This window comes from Dromaius novaehollandiae, chromosome 2 (assembly GCF_036370855.1).
Source record: "Dromaius novaehollandiae isolate bDroNov1 chromosome 2, bDroNov1.hap1, whole genome shotgun sequence".
NCBI classification, from domain to species: Eukaryota; Metazoa; Chordata; class Aves; order Casuariiformes; family Dromaiidae; genus Dromaius; species Dromaius novaehollandiae.
This window is the reverse complement of record NC_088099.1, coordinates 168,252,918-168,271,370: the sequence shown is the minus strand read 5'-3', so window position 1 is coordinate 168,271,370 and position 18,453 is coordinate 168,252,918. Positions and strand designations below refer to the sequence as shown.

General features: G+C 52.7%; 1 protein-coding gene across 1 annotated transcript in view; it reads left to right on the top strand.

The window, feature by feature from the left end:
* Positions 1 to 18,453, top strand: part of ZC3H3 (zinc finger CCCH-type containing 3) — a 142,363-nt gene that overhangs the window by 92,124 nt on the left and 31,786 nt on the right. The window contains exons 5-9 of the mRNA XM_064507945.1: positions 1,972 to 2,165; positions 8,350 to 8,434; positions 11,268 to 11,426; positions 14,794 to 14,863; positions 17,795 to 17,926. Coding sequence (XP_064364015.1) covers positions 1,972 to 2,165; positions 8,350 to 8,434; positions 11,268 to 11,426; positions 14,794 to 14,863; positions 17,795 to 17,926 — 640 coding nt within the window. The remainder of the gene's footprint in view (positions 1 to 1,971; positions 2,166 to 8,349; positions 8,435 to 11,267; positions 11,427 to 14,793; positions 14,864 to 17,794; positions 17,927 to 18,453) is intronic.

Sequence of the window (18,453 nt, the reverse complement as noted above, 5' to 3'; positions counted from 1 at the left end):
TGAGGGTGTTTCCGTAAGCTGGTTTTTACAGACCCCGAGGCTTGTGGGCTTCGGAGAGAGGCGTCGAGGGAGCGTCGGGGATTTGTGCCTGCGGGTTGCGGATGCAGCCCCATCTCTCTGAGCAGGCAACGCTCCGTTCTTGACCCGGTCAAGGTTTGCAACGTGCAAAATAAGTCACGGCGGTGCTTTCTAGGCAGGGAATTTCCCTGAAAAGGTTATTAGTGGTTGTGGTTGGTTTTGCAATTAAGAGCAGGGGGAAGCAGGCGAATGCTTTCAGGCTGGATCGGACCTTGCCCGGGGTTTTCGCTTAAGCCCAGGTGGCGGTTTCCCCTGATGCGGCTAAAACGCTGTTTTGTCCATGCTGCTTAGTTTTAATCGCCTGTTTAGTGTATCAGGTTATGGCAGATGGATCTTCCCGGAAAACTTTGCAACGTTTACCTTTTAGCATGCTTTAAATAAGGAAAAGCAACTGTACCAACACCCCGGGTAGGTGGCTTTATGGAGGCTTTTCTCCTGCAGTGTTTTCTAGAGGAGGCCGCCGAAAGGCCCTGTGTTTTGAACGTCGCGGAGGCCCGGTCCCGGGGGGCTGGTTTGCTCCCAGCGCCCTGCAGCCCGGGAGGCTGTTTCTGATTTCCATCCTTTTACGGGTGGAGGAGTTCGTGGAAGAGCATTCGATGCCCTTGAATGCGGTGCGTTTATCCTCCCGCTAGATTTGCACGCTCCCCGGGCAAGGCAAAGCTGTCCTTGGCCCTGGAGAAGGCGACGGGGCAGCAAAGCTGCTTGCAACCTGCCCAGGCGCTGGTGCCGGCACGCGGGCATCCCTCCTTTGCTGGCGCCCCGGGAGCCTCCAACGCTTCCCCGTGGAGCGGCCGTGCTCGCCGTGGAGACGCGCGGCATTTCTGCGAGGGTCGGTAGCCAGTGGCAACCGCCCCGCTAAATGAATAGCCTGTCACGCTAAGCGCGAAGAAATGTAACTATCGCGTTTTACAATTCTCTTTGGCTTTGCGGCACATGTTCATTTAAAGGTAATGCTCTCCGGGGCTTGCATCCTGCTGATAGGATAGCAGGCCTTAATTTACAGATATTCTTCAGTAATGCACGCTTTATGTACGTACGTTCAGCTAATAGCATTATGAGCATAGTTTGTACTAATACAAAATTAGAGCTCTGATTTGCATAAACAAATTACTGTTTGGATTAGTGCTAAACGGCTAAGACGACTGATATTTGAGTAGATTTGCTTTGGCTGGAAGGGCGCTGTTTGCATAGCAGCATGCGTACAGAAAGGAGCCGGCTGCGAGGGTGGAAGGAGGGTCGTATCCCCGTTCTCGACCCTCTCCCTCACTGCAAAATTTGCAAATTCCCTTTGGAGAAAGGGCCCCAAAGCTGCCTGCTCAACCCAGCTTGGGTCACAGGCTCCGTTCTAGGTGTTGGGCCTCCAGTGATAGACGGGGGACGACAGCCATCTCGGGCCACTGCAGCAAAACCTTTGCGAGAGCTGGGGTTGGAGGTAGCTCCCAAAATCCCAAAGCTGGTGGAGTGCCGTTAAGCTCGGTTCAGTTCAGGGGAGGTCCCATGTTCCTGCTCGCTCCTCCAGTCTGTGGTGTTACCAATGCACATTTCTTCATTGCTGATGGGCCTGGAGCTGCAAGCTGAGGGGTTGTGGGTTGATGGGACTCCCTGGACCATCTGTGGAGATCTGGGGCATCAGCTCTGGCTGTGAGAGCTGGAAGAAGCAGGGAATCAGAGCTTTCCCTCTGTCCAGAGCAAGAGCATCCCTTTTTTCTCTATGTAATGCCAGATAGCTCTTCCTCCGCCATCCAGCGCCACGTCCTGTACCAGACTGCGAGCAGGGAGAGTCTCCATCTGGGTGTTTCTCGCATTCTTGAGTTTGTCCGTCAAGCAGCAGCTTGTCGCGATACCTTCCCGGGTTCAGCGCTTACCTCCTCTCCGTCTCTCGTTTCCTTGCAGATCCCCGGGATTAAACCAAATGCGCCCGTCGCCGCCGAGCAGCAAGTCGCAGCAGATGCAGCAGCGGTGGCGGAGCAAAGGCTTGCGCTGCATCGGCGGCGTCATGTACAGGGTGTCGGCGAACAAACTCTCCAAGACCTCCAGCACTCCCGGCCGGGGCAGAGACCAGAGCACCAAAAGCCCCGGCAGAGCAGGTGAGCCCTGAACATTTGTCCTGGTCTGCGTTAAGAAGCCGACGATTTGGCTTAAAAAAATTCAGTTTTTCTTAACTCAGAGCGTAGCAGCTTTGGTTCAAGCCTGTAGAGAAACCCTGTTAATTTTGCCCCCTCTCCTCTTTTTTTTTTTTAACCTTAACTAAGTCTTAGGCAGTTAGAAACAGCCTCACAAGGTTAAATGTCTTCGTTAGCGCTCATCAAATTACATTTCCTATTGACCTGCGGGTGCCTGGCGGCTCATTCTGCAGGTGACTGTGAAACGTTGTCATTTCGATGCGGTGACTGGTTTTACATTTATCTTCAAGTAAATCCGAGTCTTGCCTGTTGACTCTGGTGGGAGGCAGAGAGGCGCGTTGTCTGCTCCTGCTGCACCTGACGCCGGTTTTAACAGTGCCTGAAGCGTTTTTTTTGAGTTTCTGCCTGGGCCTCGAATACATTTTGCTCCGTATCTGCTTTATTGATGAGCTTTGGGGACAATTACGCTGGGAAAGACAAAGCAAGCGGCTATGTGCTGTTGTTTGGGTTTTTTTTTTTGCTGGAAAGTTGGCATAGAAGGATATATTAGTGAGTGATGATACAAATGAGGCAATTTAACGCCAGAGTCATTTCACATGCAGTGGAAAAGCATGGATGAAGAGAGGAAAGAAGCAGCTCGGTGCCTCTGAGAGGGGCAGCCCCCGAAACTGTGTCCACCTCCATTTGTGTGAGTGCCGTGGGGTGTCCTGGGCAGAAAACGTGAGCGAGCGATGGCTTGTTTCCCTCCTTTTGCCCCTTTTCCTTGCAGGCAACCGTGGTGGGAGCCGTCGGCTAAGGCGACTGGGCTGGTTCCCTTAAACAACCCCCCAGAGAGCCAGATTAGAGAGCGTGGGAGGGAGGGAAGGAGCTTTGGGCGGGCACAAAAACCCCGACAGCGAGAGGACAGAGCGGCTTTGGGGAGTTTGGGAAACACGAGGAGGATTAGGAGCAAGCAGCAATGTCGCCACGAGGAGTAACCAAGTCCCCGCTACCGCGTGCATGCGGCCGGTGAGCGGCACGAGAGGGAGATGCAGGGCAGGCAAGTAGGGACATGCGTGTGCGTGGTCCGTACGGCTCGCGCGGAAGTCCGCGATCCCGCCTGTAAGCTGCTAATCCTTGGCTTTGCTGTTGCATTTGGAGGAGGGTGGGGAGGAATCAGCATTCGGAGGCTTGGGAAACAAGTCTGTAAAGCTAGCTCAGGACTCGGTAGACCAAGCAAAGCTCAGCGTCAGCGATGTTGGATTTCCGAGAGCTTTGCTACCAGCAGTGGGATTTTCCGGAGTGTCTGAACCTCTTAACTCCTCATGCTTGTCCATGGGATGAGGCACTAAATTCTAAGTAGCTGTAGAGACTCTCCGGTAGAGCTGCCGCTTGCTGTTAGGAGACATGTTAATTCAAAGCAATTGTAAGAAATAGGATAAATAGCCTGAAAAAATGGGATGCCCTTTAATGGAGATGAGTCCAACGTACCACCCTTGGGGCAAAGGCAATCAATCAGCTACACCAAAACAAGGAGAACATCCAGGTCGGGGCAGTCCTCCTGTTAAGAGGAGGAGACAGCCTCCATATTCATAAACGGCTGAGCAAAGGAGGGGAATGATGTCTTCTCCACGGCCAGGTGGATCAGCCAGGAAGTAAGGGGCTTGAAACTGCAGGTTTGATGCTTGGAGGAGAGGTTTTGAAGACTGAGCATTAGGAAGGGCTGGAGGAAGTTGGCTGACTTGACTGTGATGTCCCCGTTATTGGGTTTTTTAAAGAACAGGTTACATGATCTTCTGCTTGAGGAGGACATAGGTAAAGGTGGTCCTGCCTTACAGTGAGGAGATGGACTTGATGACTCCAGCCGCTGCCTAATTTTCAGTAGATTCATTAGTGGGTTTAATTTAGGTGCTAGGAGACCAGGCAGAGAAATGCCAGCCCGAACGCAGTGTCTGGGAGGGGGGTTGAGCCGTAGATATGACAGGAAGATTTTTGCAAATTGAGGCAGCAGCACAGCTCTCGGCGTTTTGCTGGGCGGATTTTAGGTGGTCTCCTAAGTGTGAGCAAGGAGACATGATGGCCACTGTTTGCTTCACGGGTTCCTCAGTGCCATGTCACCAGCACCAGTGCAGTGACAGTGCTTCTGTTAGCCTGGGACATGAGTGCTGCTCTGCTTTGTCCATGTGGTGGGTGAAGTGGGTGACAACCAAAGTTCATCCATGGTTTTGTGGAGCCTTACAGCAACAGGGGACTGAGAGCTTCGGTCTCCCCACTTGCCCATCAGACCCTTTCACCGGCATGAAAGGAGACTGTGAGTGGTGAGTCCTGAGGGCTTGTGCTGAGCTTTGCGCAGGGCAGGGGTGAACACCCCGACTTATCAGTTGCCGTGACTTCCTCCGCCTCTAGAAGTGATTACTGTGGCTGTAAGAGGATTGCGTCTGTAAAATCGAGCGTGCAGGCGGGACTTTTTGAGTGTCGCTCTCTGTAACAACGCTTGCTTACGGCTTATCGAACACTCGGCCCCGCTTTTGTAGGGAAGCGTTGAAAGGAAAGAGGCATCCGACATAACCTTTTAGCTGTGGGATTTGTCTCTGATTAAAGATGCGAGGCAGTGCCTCCTCCTAATTCCCCGCGTATCTCACCAGTGTCGGCACGTAGCAAGCAACTGGCAGAAGAGTTGAGCCTTGCAAGGGGAGAGCAGTGATTTTCGAGGGTTTTAGTTTGCCTGGGTGGCCTAAAGCTGCTTTAAGAAGAAAAGGTTCACTAAAAGGCAAGGGGCAGGACTGCACCGGGAAGTTTGGGACCTTCTGCAAGTATGTTTTCCCCTTTTTGTTCTCGGGAAGATGTGAACCTAGATCCCAAGCGAAAGCCAGACTAAGCAGCTTTCCATCAGCCTTGGCCAAGTCGCTAAGGGCTTGCACCGTCCTGGCACGGTAAACCCTGGCGAGAGCCGGTAGGACCAGATCCTCCGGGTGATGCTGGGAAGGGAGATGCTCCCAGTGTGGCCTGTATCAGAGGAGACTCGATCCCACCATCTGTCCTTCCATCCCTTTCCACCGTGTCCATGTTCTTCCTCCAGGGCTGTGTCATTTGGGGAAGCAGGTTTAATGAGTCCTGCTTTGGGACAGAAGGTCCCTTCTGGGTTTGCTTACTATAGAATAGAAATCTCTGTGTATTTTAGATGTTTGTGATTTTGCAGCAGTTCCCTTACCCCTGCTACTTGGCGCTCTCGGTTTATAACCCTAAATCTCCCTTTCCTGGTGCGCGTCAGTGTTGCCGTGTCGTCTTTGGGCTGTAGCCGTAATCCATCCTCCTTTGCAAGGGTGGATTCAACATACACCCATTTATCTTGCTTTAGGACAACTGCGGCTGGCGGGGCGTAGGACTCGCGCGTCCTTGCCGTGTGCAAGTCTTCGCGTGTTTGCTGAACGGTCTGTGTTTAAACGCTTCACCAAGTGCATTTAAAAGCGGAAAAAACAGCTTTTCTGCTCTGCGCCGGTGCCAGACGCTACGTCTTGGGGACAGCAGAGAGATGGGAAACACTCTGGACACTTAATAGCTTCGAATTGATTTACGCTGGGTTATGATTTTGCCTGGCAGTTCTGCCGTTCATCCGAATTTGTTGTGGCCTCCTTGGGGGTTTCCTTCCCTCCCCGAAAGCCCCCGCCGCGGTGGGTGAGGCTTTGCCTCCCCAAGTCTTCACCGTCGGTCACCTCGAGCAGATCTGCTCCGTGGGTGGTGGCAAATCTCTGCAGCTCACTCTGGCCAAAGGTCCCACACAGTCTGGTTTCTGCCCCAATCGGAGTGGGAATGCTGTCCACAGCCTGCTCTTCTTAAAATATTTCCTAAATATACTCCTTTTTTTTTCCTGGCTGTTTCCTTTGGAAAGGATCGTGACCGGAACCCCGGGATGCTGGGGTTGCCGGGGCCCCTCTCCGCCCCGGGGAGCCCCTGTGAGGCTCTGCAATGGCGAGGTGCTGCTAGAAGAGCCGTGAAGCTGCGGGGTGCTGCAAGCTGGGCAGAAAAATCTGCCGGAGAATCATCCCGAACTTGCAATTTTCCGGGAAAAAGCGCAGCGGGACGCTGGCTCGGCTCCGGGGTACTCCGTTGCGGCCTCACGTGTGGTCCACACCGTGGGAAAGTCCGCGAGCAGAAAATACCGCGTTTTTAGCACTGGTGGAGAAATCCTGGACGGTTTTGATCGCGCTTTCTAGCGCGGCTCTGTTGATTCTGCAGAGCTAATCAGAGTAAAAAAATAGTCCCAGGTCTTTTCTGACATTTGTGTTGGAAGAGTCCTTGGTCAAAGACGCAAGACCAGCCCAAGCTGGAGCTTGTGCCGGTGCCGGCCGCGTGCCTGGTCCTGCCGGAGCCGGGGCAGGGAAGCGCAAAGAGCCGCCTTTATTTCGCGGCAGCTCATCCCTTGTCGTGTTGTTACCTTATGCTGGAGCGAGGGGTTTCGCTGCCCGGCGGGTGAAATAAATCACCCCCGGCAGCTGCTAGTGCTGAGCATCCGAAACGGCGGAGCCCGCTTAAACGCCTAATAATTAAAGGAATAAATTTCCCGAGCGCCAGCCTCGAAACTTGGTGTTCAGCAAGAAAGCGGCTGAGCTGGGGGCGATGCGTTGGCTGCCATGGCGGGGACGGGGGGAAACGGGGCGGTGGGGTTAGGTGCTGCCAGCAGAGCCCTTTTCCCCTGGATAAGCAGGAAAAAATAACGGGAAGCTTGGAAAAGCCACCGCGGGCAGCCCAGACTCGCTCCGTCCCCCGCCTGCCTCCGTTGGCCGCTCCATGCGGGCTCGCCGGCCTTTCAGGCTCTGCTTATTAAAGTCTTTGCAAATAATCTCCATTTGCATCCTTGCTGTGATATAAAGCAAAAGTCGGGAGCAGGATGGGCCGATGCATGCTGCAAAAAACGCGCCGGATACGGCCCACCGCGACCAGGCCACCGCGCTGTTCGGCTGCGGATCCCTCCGGAGGAGCGGGCAGGAGGGGGGGGAAAAAAAAAAAGGAGTTAGGCTGCAGGCCCCGCTATTAATCATAGCTGTAATCATGCATTTAATGAACATGACAGCTCGCGGTCCCCGCGGAGCGACGCGCCGCGTCTCGCGGCTGGGCTAGGTCCAACGATCGCTTTGCAGCGCTGCCGCTTGCTGACGCCGAGAGCCGCCAGCGTCGGGGCCGGGTGATGCACGGCGAGCGATGGCCCCGTGTGCACGGGCTGCGTGTTTCCTTACAGATGATGCACCTCAAAGCGACTAAATCATTTAGAAAAAAAAAAAAAGGAGAGAGAGAAAAACACCTGTCCCCTGTGCCAGATATAAAATATCAAGCCTGCCGCTGCTGCGCTGCGTGCAATCACTTAAAAAGCCCTTAATGTGCAGTTCCTTGATGCTCTCCCCAGCAGCCTTTTTTTTTCTCTCGTTTTTTTTTCTTTTGTTCCCGCTGCCTCCCGAGTGCCCGCGCCGGAGGAAGCACTTGCAACGCCGCATCTCCAGGTCCCTGCGGCGGGAGGCTTTTGCAGGGAAGCGCGACGCGGGACGCAGGACGCAAGAGCCCACGCGAGCGTCCCAGAGTTCGGATTCAAGTCCGAGATACCTCATTCCAGTGTTTCGCGTTGCAGCTCCTGTTTTTAAATATAACCCTCAGCCCAACGGAAGCACTTCTAGGAATAGGATCATGCCAGAGCCTCTTTTTTCCCCGCGTAAATCCCAGCGGATGCAAAAGAGAAATGAGGCTTTGCCCCTTCCCAGGTTGCTGAATGGCGAAAGGCTAAATGCAGAATTACGGACGTGGGGCTGATGGTCACATTTGCTTCATGATGCGCCGGATCCTGGCATTTCTAAACAGCTTTTGCCCCAAAATTGCATTGAATGGGGACGGAGCCTGGCCGGGGTGGGTTGGCGGAGGGCAGGTTTGGTTGCGCACGGGCTTTTCTTCATTCCCCAAGACGTGAAAGTTCTGCAAAATGCGAAAAATCCACCTGCGCTTGGGGTTCAGTAGAGTTTTGTTTGAACTTTTTAGCATCTTTCTGCTCTGGCGTGTTGTGGTTTTAGTGCCTCTTTCCAAGCAAGAGAGATATGCTCGTCCCTCAGATACCAAGGACCACGTGAATTCCCCTAAAAATGCACAGTTGTGAACGTGTCTGATTTTTCTCCTCCGTTTCTTCCAGCGAGGTTGACCTCTACGCCCAGCAGTCCCGGCTACTCGCCGTCCAGCTGCCTCAACAGATCAGCCACGAGCCGCTACATCGCCAGGTCTGTGCGCCCCGGGACAACGGCCCGCTCGCCCACCGGCCGCGGTGCCTGCTCGCGACGGCGTAGGAAGCTTCGTACGCAGCCGTTTACCTGGCTGACGGGGCTCTGGCTGAAGGGCCCCTGGTTTTCTCCCACCCTCTGCTATGAAGTGGTCCAAAGCTAAGCAGAAAGACCCGGGTTCAGTTTTGAAGGGCCCTCGTGAAAGGTCAGTGAAGGACATCAACACCTTCCTCTGGGCAAAGAAGCCCAAGTCCTGCTCCAGCTCTTTCTGCAAATCCCTCTCCCAAAAGCTGAGGTTTTCGTTCTCAAGGGCAGCATCGCTGGCTTCTCTATTCCAGTACTTTACTGGGGGTAGTGGGCTTGGATTTTTTTTTCCTCCCTCCCTCAAAGATGCCTATCGTGATTGATCCCAGAAAATCTGCGCGGGCTTGTCCCAGCTATGTCTATATGCATATATAATGCCAGCTCCTAGCTATATTTTATCACAGCCTGTCCTGACGAAGAGCACCCCACTAATAATTTCCAGCACTGCTGCCTAGTCCATCATGCGTCCCTGCCTTGGTGTACATACTTCATATAAAATGTGGTCATCCTTTGTGATAGTTAAAGAATAACTTCTCTGTTTGCCAAAAGCAAAGCCAAAATGATTAATAATATCCTTCCCTGTCCTTACTTCCTCTTTCTAAATATCCAGGCAGAGCTTGCTCGGCTATCTGGAAAGCCAGCCTGACGTTTTTGTGTGTCGCTAGTAACAATTATTGTAAAATTTGCCATCAGGATTAATTGCCATAGAGCCCTCTTTTAACATCATAATTTAGACCAAGAAACCTTCTTCTCCTAAATCCCTGTAATGCTGTATAATGGTTCATCTTGTATTAGCCTCAGAAACGCTGTGGGTACCAACAGGTAATTTATGGCATGGCTTGCTGTCCCCACTCTGTAGTCACCAAATGGTTGAAGAAAAGCCATTTCTAATGAAAGAGTCGATGGCACTTGTGATGCTCAAGCAGGGAGCAAGCTGAGGAGGGCCTTGCACATTTAATATTTTGGCTATATAAAATTGCCTTTTTCTCATCACATTTTAGCTTGAGAGCTGCAGACAACCAATAATTTTAGAGTTAAAAGTCTGTTCTCCCCCGCCCCGATAGTTTCCTTGAGCTGGCATTTATCACAGGTAATGCTGTTGTGACCCATGGGCCTGTGGTTCTGGCACCAGTAGGACTAAGACAGACAGTGGAAATACATGTATACATATACATGTGTATGCATATATATTTATCCCTGGTCTCTGAGGAAGCAATGCTTGCAAAAATCCAGAGAATCTAAGGCCATGGTTTGGTGTGCCCCCATGCAGAGCACAGTGTCCTCAGCGAATGTGAGTTGACCCTACTGCACCGTCTAATTATCTGCACATTGAGAGATCAAACGCGTGCCCTCGGCCCAGCTCTCACCGTTTCCCCTCTTCCTCCTGATCACATACAGCTCTATAGCTGCTGGGTAATTACCTCTTCAGCTGGAAGCTTATGAAAAATGCGTGCTAAGCGACTTCTGATATCCTTAAGTAACTTCAAGCGGTACCAGGCGATTAGTGTTGAGCTCGTCTGATGTTTGGTGTTACCTTGTGTTCCCACGGAGGTCGACAAGCAGGTGCCCACTTGGAAGCTCGTGAATAGCCCCGGGGAGCCCAATGGGCCAGCTGGCAGCGGCAGGCGCTGAAGTGCCCTCTGAATTGTTTGGTGTCATCCTGTGCTTGTGATCCCGGCGGAGGAAAGGATGTTTTCAGCTTCGCTGCATTCCTGAAAACTGCAGGAAGCTCTCTCTGTGCCCGTAAAATCACAGGAAAGAGTCCCAGTTGTGGAGGTGGGAAGGGATCTCCGGCGGTCTCTATCCAGCGTCCTGTGCCAAGGAAGGCCCCTTAGAGCGAGCTGCTCGGGGTCATGTTCGGTCAAGTCTGCACATCTCCATGGATGGAGATCCCGCAGCCTCTCTGGGCAAGCTGCTGCAGTGTCTGGCCACCCTCGTGGGAAAGACTTTTTCCTTGTATCTCATTGGGATTGCCAGTGCTCCAGCTTGTCCCTGTTGCTCTTGCCCTTCCACTGTGTCTCTCTGAGAAGAAGCTGGCTGCACCCTCTCTACACTGTCCCATTCGGTACTTGCAGAGGGTAATAAGATCCCCCTTCACGTTCTCTTTTCCTGGCTGAACAAACCACCTCTGGGCCTCTCCTCCTGCATCCTGTGCCTCAGCCCCAATCCATCTCGGTGGCTTCCACAGGAGTTGCTCCTGCCTGTCGCTGTCTGTATTGTACTGGGAGCCCCAGACTGGACCCACTGTCCAGTTGTGGTCTCACAAGTGCCAAAACGAGGGGAAGGATCCCCTCCCTCATCTTCCTGGCCACATTCTTGCTAAATCAGCCGAAGATGTCGTTGGTGTCTTTGCTGCAAGGTCACCTGGCTGACTCCTGCGTACCTTGTTGTCCCCTGGGGTCCCCAGGTCTTTGGCTGCAGAGGTGCTTCCCAGCCAGCTGGCCACAGCTTGTCCTGCTGCATAGGGTTATTCTGTCCCAAATGCGGATGTATCCTGGGAGATTGGCGACATGTTGTAGATTTTTAGGATTCAGAGTAAAGTTGTCCAAAAATCAAAATGATTTTTAAGAGCTTAAGAGCTTATGGCCTGGTGAGAATTTCCTGAATATCTCACTCTCTTGAAAGTGGAACTTGGGCTCCTTGGTGATTTTAGGTGCTGTTGCCCTGTTTTTTCTACGTCATTCTGTAAGTTAGGTTGCTGTATTGATGTTGGAGATGTTACCTGACCTGTCTGTCTCCCTCCGTTTAGCCGTGCTGTTCAGCGGAGTTTGGCCATCATTCGTCAAGCCAAACAGAAGAAAGAGAAGAAGAAGGAATATTGTATGTACTACAACCGCTTTGGCAAGTGTAATCGTGGAGAGAGCTGCCCCTACATCCATGATCCAGAGAAGGTGGCCGTCTGCACCAGGTATGGATGGACACAGTAAGCGCCTGCTTTGGCCCGTCATAGCAGACCAGGCTGTGAATATCGGTTGGCTTTGGTGCTTGCTCATGTGATATTCCCCAGGGAAACATCCAAATAATGGAGATAAAAGAACACAAGAACTGCTGTCCTGGGCCAGGCTGAGGGTCTGTCTAACCCTGTTGGGTTGGAGGGCACTGACAGGAGCAGACCAAGAACTGAGGCTCTCAGAGAAGGCTCTTTCTCTTGGCTGGGACCTCTCAGCTTCTGGCAGTCTAGCCCTGCTGCTTGGTAGGGTTTTCAACTGTTAGAAATTGCAGCCAAACCGTCATGTAGCCCTTTCTTTAACCTACCATGTTTATGGCAACAGGTTGCCCAATCCCATATGCACTGCATGTAAAGTGCTTCTTCCACCTGCTGCTTGACCCCTGCACTGGTGCATCCTCATTCGTGTTTTTTGAGAAGTGTGGAATAATCATTCCCCAACTGCCTTCTTGGCACCCTTTATAACTCTGCATGGTCCCCCCCCCTTCTCTGTCCAAACTTGCCAGACTGGAGAATCATGATCTGTGTAATCCCTTCTAATAATGTTACTCTGGATTTACACAGCATTTTACATCTACAAAGTGCTGTTCATGCCAATTAAGCACTGCACGACCAGACTCCAAGTTAAATATACACATTTGGTTGTTTTGTGCAGCCTGTAAGGATTACAGAAATATTTAATTCACGTGGTGGACCTGGATGCCATCACCAATACAGTTGCATCTGATAAGTAAGCTTCCATGTCATAGTACAGATGCTCTAAAACCAAGAATGAAAGTAGTATGTATTGTCACGTGTTTAAGAGTTAGTAATAATATCAAAACAACAGCTCTTAAATGTGGTCAGAATAATAATTATTAGTCATTTATGTATTGCTGTCAGGTGGGAAAATGCTGTCACAGTTTTCCAGGTGAAGAAACTGAGGCCAAAATATTTAGCCAGGCCCCAAAGTGTCCGTCTGACTAGAAGAAACTCCTTTGTTGGTCCTGGTTAATACACGTGTGGGTGAACGGGGCAGATGATGCAGCTGTCAGAGCAGCGTGGGTTTTAGCTGAGTGACTTGAGAGCCTTCCCTGTGACATGGCTGCGTCCCAACTTTTCTTCTTTTGCGGACCGCTGAGTTTTCCAGGGGAGGTACAGACTCCTCTAGGCATTTCACATCTACAACCTGCCATATTGTATATGGGAATTTGCTTTCCTTGGTCACCTTTGAAAACCTCCCCTAGAAGTAGTCATGGACCCGCAGGAAATTGTGGGTGCTGGTTGAAAACTGCTGGTTTTAACCTGAAAATCGGGGGTCACCAGTAGGAAGTGAAGAGCACAGGCTTGGCATCTCTGGATGTGTGTCCACAATCTGGAGGAGAAGGTCTGCCTGCCTGAAGTGCAGCAGCAGATAGGATGGCCTCTGCTCTTGGGCAAGTCTTTCCCTCCGCAGAGCACAGAACAAGGTGTTGGAGTTGATCACACTTTCATTTCCACAGCCTTTGACCTACCCATCCCTAATTTTAGCTCTGTGGATATTTTGGGACTGAGTTGTGGGGTACGTGTTGATACTTCCAACCTTGTTGACTATCCTTTGCTGGGTAGATGCTCCCTAGGTGCTGCTGGATAAAGCTAGCCACCTTCCCTTTTTCCAAATTTTGGCCTCACCTTGTTGCATGGGACTGTCCAGGCCTGGTTGCTCCGGATCATCTGCTCGGGAGCCTGTCTTCGTATAAAACCACGCATAAATCGATCATCTTTACTTGCTTGATGCTCTCCTGGGAGTACGTTTCCATTCGCAATGGGACTGAGAGTGATGGCAGCAGCCGCCGCATGAGACGGCTCTCGAATCGCTGGATCAAAGTGTGCTGGGGCTCAGGTGGGCAGTAGATGTGGATCTTCCTAGCGATGCACCTGGGCGATTTCTGTCTAGCAGCATTTCTCAGAGATAGGTCATGTGGTTGGGAGCTGGAGCGTGCGTAGACCCTCTCAGATCCATGCAACGGTTTCCAATCCTTCAGCGCGTGACACCACACAGCTAAGAGACTTTGGTAATTTATTACAGAAAACCTGATTAATGTTGCCCGCTCATTATACCTGCCCAACATTTGATTAAACTATATTATTAGTTGCTTAAAAAGTGTAGCAAAGCCAGCCCCACTGATGAACTCCTTGAATAATTTTTCCTTAAAATTGCTGCTGTACTCGAAATCATTTGTGCGTTGCACAAAGCTTGTTCTGAGATGATATCGGAGAAGGTGTTTTTTTATTTTTATTTTTATTTTTGAACTTGATTTCCTTTGCCTGCACTCATTCTCTCATACTACGTACTCGCAAGCACCAAGGCATATGTGTCCAAGTTGTCCGGCTGGGATTACTCCTGATGACCCAGAGGACAAGGGATGCTGGCTGCTGGGTCCTCATTTTGGATCCTCAGTTATTCTTATGTTGGTGACCCTTGTCTGGTTTTTGGCTACAATTTTGTGCCCTTTAGGAATTAATAGCATGTGTGATCTTGTGAGTCTCCATCCTGTCCCTCTTCTGTGAATCACTAGACAATGTTGGTGACTTACTCCCTGTCTTTTGTCACCTTACTTGGTGCCTTATGGCTTCAGTCCCTTTCTTTATCTCTCTGCCATCATCTCTTAATTGCTTCAGTGCCTTTTGTTTTAAGCTGTCCCTTTTTGTCCAGATCTGGGTGTCTTGACAGGTTGTGTCTGGCTCTGCTGCCAGATCTCAATGATGTGCTAACCTAGCTGCCGTCCACCTGTGCCACTCGCGTTTTTCTTCCCCTGTTCCTTCTGCTGCTTTCCACATCTCTATAATCCCACGTATAGTTTGTTGGTACCAGTCTGCACATCTGCTGCCACGGTGGTAGCTCCTGCGAGAGCTTTGAGTCGAAATGCCTTTGCCCGCCCCGGGACCTTGGTGTCCATGCGTGCCCGTCCCTGGTCCTCCTCTTCGGCACTCGCGCCTGAGCATCCCTGAGCACAGACCTGGTCTCCCTGAGCCTTATTCAGCATCCCGCATAATCCGGCCTTTAGGAAGGACCTTACTCCTCCCGCCAGCCTCCTCTCTGAACATCACGGTTCAGGCCTTTCTCCGCTTACTTATAAGCAGTGAAATACAGCGGAGAAAGAGCAGGATCCTTCAGGAGACCCCAGCTGCTCTTCTGAGGGGAAAGACACATACTGATTTGCTTCATGAGATGGGCCGTTGCGGTGGACTACGGCGCAGGCACGTGTGTTCGCACAAATTGTGCCACGCGTGGACGATGAGGGGTCACCTTGGGCCTTCCAGCAACTCGCTTCCCCTCTAAACCCTCTCCCCTCCCGTGTTTTTGCAGGTTCCTCCGCGGCACGTGCAAGAAGACGGACGGGACGTGCTCCTTCTCCCACAAAGTTTCGAAAGACAAGGTCGGTATGGCTTCCCAACGAGCCCCTTGCAGCTTCACGGCGGAGCTGAGCCGAGGAGGCGGCGCTTGCGGCGGCTGTCGGGACCTCGGCGCCGCGGAGCGTTTCAAATCGAGCTTGTTTGTCGCTCGCTTGCCAAGCTGTTCGGGCTCATTACGGGGTCAGAGCTTATAACGAGAGCAGAGTGCGCCTCTTCAACCAAAGCGGCGAATCCGGAGATTAGTGTGTTAAGCAGCGGATTTGGAACCGCAGCACCTGGGGCTGTTTGCAGTATCAATAACGTGCGCTGGGTTAAGGAGCGCTTAAACTCCAGCGAGCAAGAGCACAAGGGGAGCGTTTGCTGCGCCTGATCCTTAGTTACCTCCGTAAGACCACGCGTCGCTCTGAATCACCCCATGACGGTGGTCAGGGGAAGGGGACATTATACCGTACTGCAGCTTTGGGAGATAAATTAAGCTTTTTAAAAAGCCAGGAAGCCGTCTGGCAGAAGGGCTTTTGATTTCACCGTTGTTTTCGCTGTGCTTAGTGTATTTGGGGCTCTTGGGTTTTATGATGCAGGGGAGGGTTGAAAAATAATTAGGTTTTTAGTGATTCTCAGTTGACCGTTTAGCGGGTTAACCTGCTTTTGGGGACTGGGATTTCCAGCTGGACGTAGCGTTGGGGACCTAAGCGTTGAAGCCCAAGTGAGGTTGGTCAAGCGTGGTTGCAGGTTCTTCACCGGGATGCGTTGCGTTTAAGCTTTGGGTGGCCTTGCGGGGACATTTCTCAGCCGCAAAGGACCACACAGACAACAGCAGCCCATGTACAAGGCAGTAGGTTTTAACCCCTGGGTGTGTTAAACCCGCAGCCGGAGCAGCCTCACCGTGCCGGGAGCAGTTTGTGGTCTGCTCTAAGGATGCAGATGCCGAAGTGTGGCTGGGATGAGAACCGGTCTTCCCGGGGGAGGCCGTAAGAGTGTCCTTTGTTGTGTTACTAGATGGATACGCAGCTGCCGTCGTGCGTATTTCTGGCTCGAAAGCAGCTTTCAGCAGTCCGGTGCCTGCGGCAGGTGCCCAGGGCGGTGCTGATGGTCCCCAAGTTTATTCTCGACTGCGCTTTGTGTTCCCAAGCAGGATGCAGAAGTGCAAGGTCCCGTCGGAGGAGCTTTGGATTACTGTCCCCGTGTGTCCCATCCCAGGCAGAAATGGCTGGGAGCGGAGGGACCAGAGCGCCGGGCTTGAGCTCCTGCTCACCTTGAGGGGGTCCTGTGCCTCAGTTTCCCCACTGTGAAGTGGGGACAGTCCCTCAGCTTTGCACGGGAAGGCTGTGTGGACGCATCCATCCCAGCCGGGACTCAGTGGAGAGCTTTTCCCTCTCCCAAACACCCCAATCCTTTCCTTCCCTAGCTGGTGCTCCAGGAAGCGGCTCCAGGGGTTCGCGGGTGGCCGGGGCTCGGGCAGCCGCCCGCTGCTATTCCGGCAGCTTTTCCCCTTGAGCAAGTCGGAGCGCATCAGCATTTCTCCCTAATAGAGCTTCGAAACTCCGCCGTGAGCAATCTGGAGGTTCCCGTCGAGCTCGCGGGTTCATTAGGCGCTGCCTCCGGAGCACCCGTGCTCGGAGCTGTCGAGCGGGGCCGCGGCGCGCCAGCGCCGGGAATTAATGTTATTGTTATTTGCGTGGACGTAGTGGGGTGCAAACAAGGTTAATTGAAATGAGAGTGCTGCTTCCTCTTGATAATGGCTCAGGCTTGACAGCGAGGAGGAGTTTATTTTTGTACAAGAGCTGCCTTTATTATCCCTTTTTATTAGAGCTAATTTGGGCGCTAGATCAAAAACCGCATTAAGGGAATCATTTGCGGTCACACCACCCCCAGCAAAAAAATAGCCCTGGAGCCCTGTCCTTTATGGTAATGCCTGCGGTTAAAAGACAATTAAAAAAAACCCTCTTCTCTTTTAAAGCACCCTTTGTTTTCTTTCCTCCCGGCTTCCCCCTCCCCTCTGGATTTCACTTTCCCTCTTTTCCTGGAGCGAGGCAATTTAGTTAAAACCCTAACGTGCCCTTCAGGGAGAGGGACTTTCCCGTGGCGGCCGGGGTTATTGCAGGTTTGTAGATGTTGGCTTGGGGACGCCCGTGGCGGCGGTGGGACCGCGTCGGCGCTGCGCCGGGCAGTAAGTAAATTTTGCATTTAGGCACGGGGGGGGGGACCGAGGAGGGGGATCCCGGTGCCGTGCCGGCAGCTTGGGAACGGGAACGTTCCCCTCTGCCGGGCGGCGATCGGCACGGAGCGAGGGAGCGCTTCCTCCTCCGCTCCGTCCTCGCCGGGTCAGGAAGCTGCAGGCGGGAGCTGTGAGCTGAGGATGCTGAGATATCGCAGCGGGCTGGCGATTTGTTTTTAATTATAGCAGCTGGGCAGGAGGGAAAGTTTGCGGGGAAGGACGGCGAGGAGCCTGGCTAGCGCTCTCGCCTTCTCCCCCCGCGAAAGCGCTGTCGGGGCGAGCGCTCGGGTCCGTGTCTTTAGCAAGCAGAGGAGCGTGGAGGGCAGCCGCCTGCTTTTCTCTCCTCTTCAAGGTTAGTCGGGTGCCTTGGCAGCCCCCCCAGTGACGGCTGAGTTTATTACGGTTCCCCTCTCCCTTCTCCGCGCTGTGTAAAGAGGCAGTTTTCTCCGCGGTGGCAGTTTTCGCTCTTCCCACCCGCTCTCCGGCAGCCCGAAGGATGCTACGGCAGCGGTTTGCCCCGGCGCGTCGATGCAGCGGGACCGTGCAATGTCAGGGAGCTGCATTGCAAGAGCCCAACAGAAGAGCTAAAAATACCTCTGGGATCAGTGGCTGGCAAAAAGCATATATTTATTTTATGCATGTCATGGTTTTATTTCAGTTCTGGGTGTTGGAACAGCTCCTAATCTGCGTGAGTTGGGGCGGGGAGCGCTAATGGTTTTATCATCCTCTGCCCTTGCAGATGCCAGTGTGCTCTTACTTCTTGAAGGGGATCTGCAGCAACAGCAACTGCCCCTACAGCCATGTCTACGTGTCCCGCAAAGCCGAAGTGTGCCAGGATTTCCTCAAAGGCTACTGCCCCATGGGAGAAAAGGTAAGAGAGGGGCCCGGTGTCTTTCCCCCCAGCGCGGCCGGCTGCGGCGATGGATGCACTGTGGCTGAAGTGCCGGCGGGAGGGAGCCGCGCCACTTGTTAAGCGTGTTGGTAATCCACAAGCTGTTTTTCACGCGGGCTATTGCACCGAAGGGAGCCGTTGAGCTGGAAGCTGCTGAACACCTGGACGTGATGAACAGCAGTCCTGCGCCTTTCCAAAGGTTTATGGGCAAAACGGCTTTGTTTCCTTACAGGCAGGTGGAAAGGAAACAAATGAAAGATGCTGCGGCCCCGGGGCCTCCGTAACGCTTCCCGCTGCTCAGTGTTTGCTGGTGGGGCCTGGCGGACGGCTTCCTCCTCCGCACGACCGTTGCGTTGACCTAAAGGAGATGGTAGCCCATGCTGCCGTTCCTCTGGGGCTCGAGGACACGGGGCCCAGCGTGCCCTGCTATTTTGTTACTGCGCCGTAGTCGTTCTGTTCGTTCTGCTGCTTTGCTTAAAAGCCAAAGTCTGTTTTTCAATGAGTTC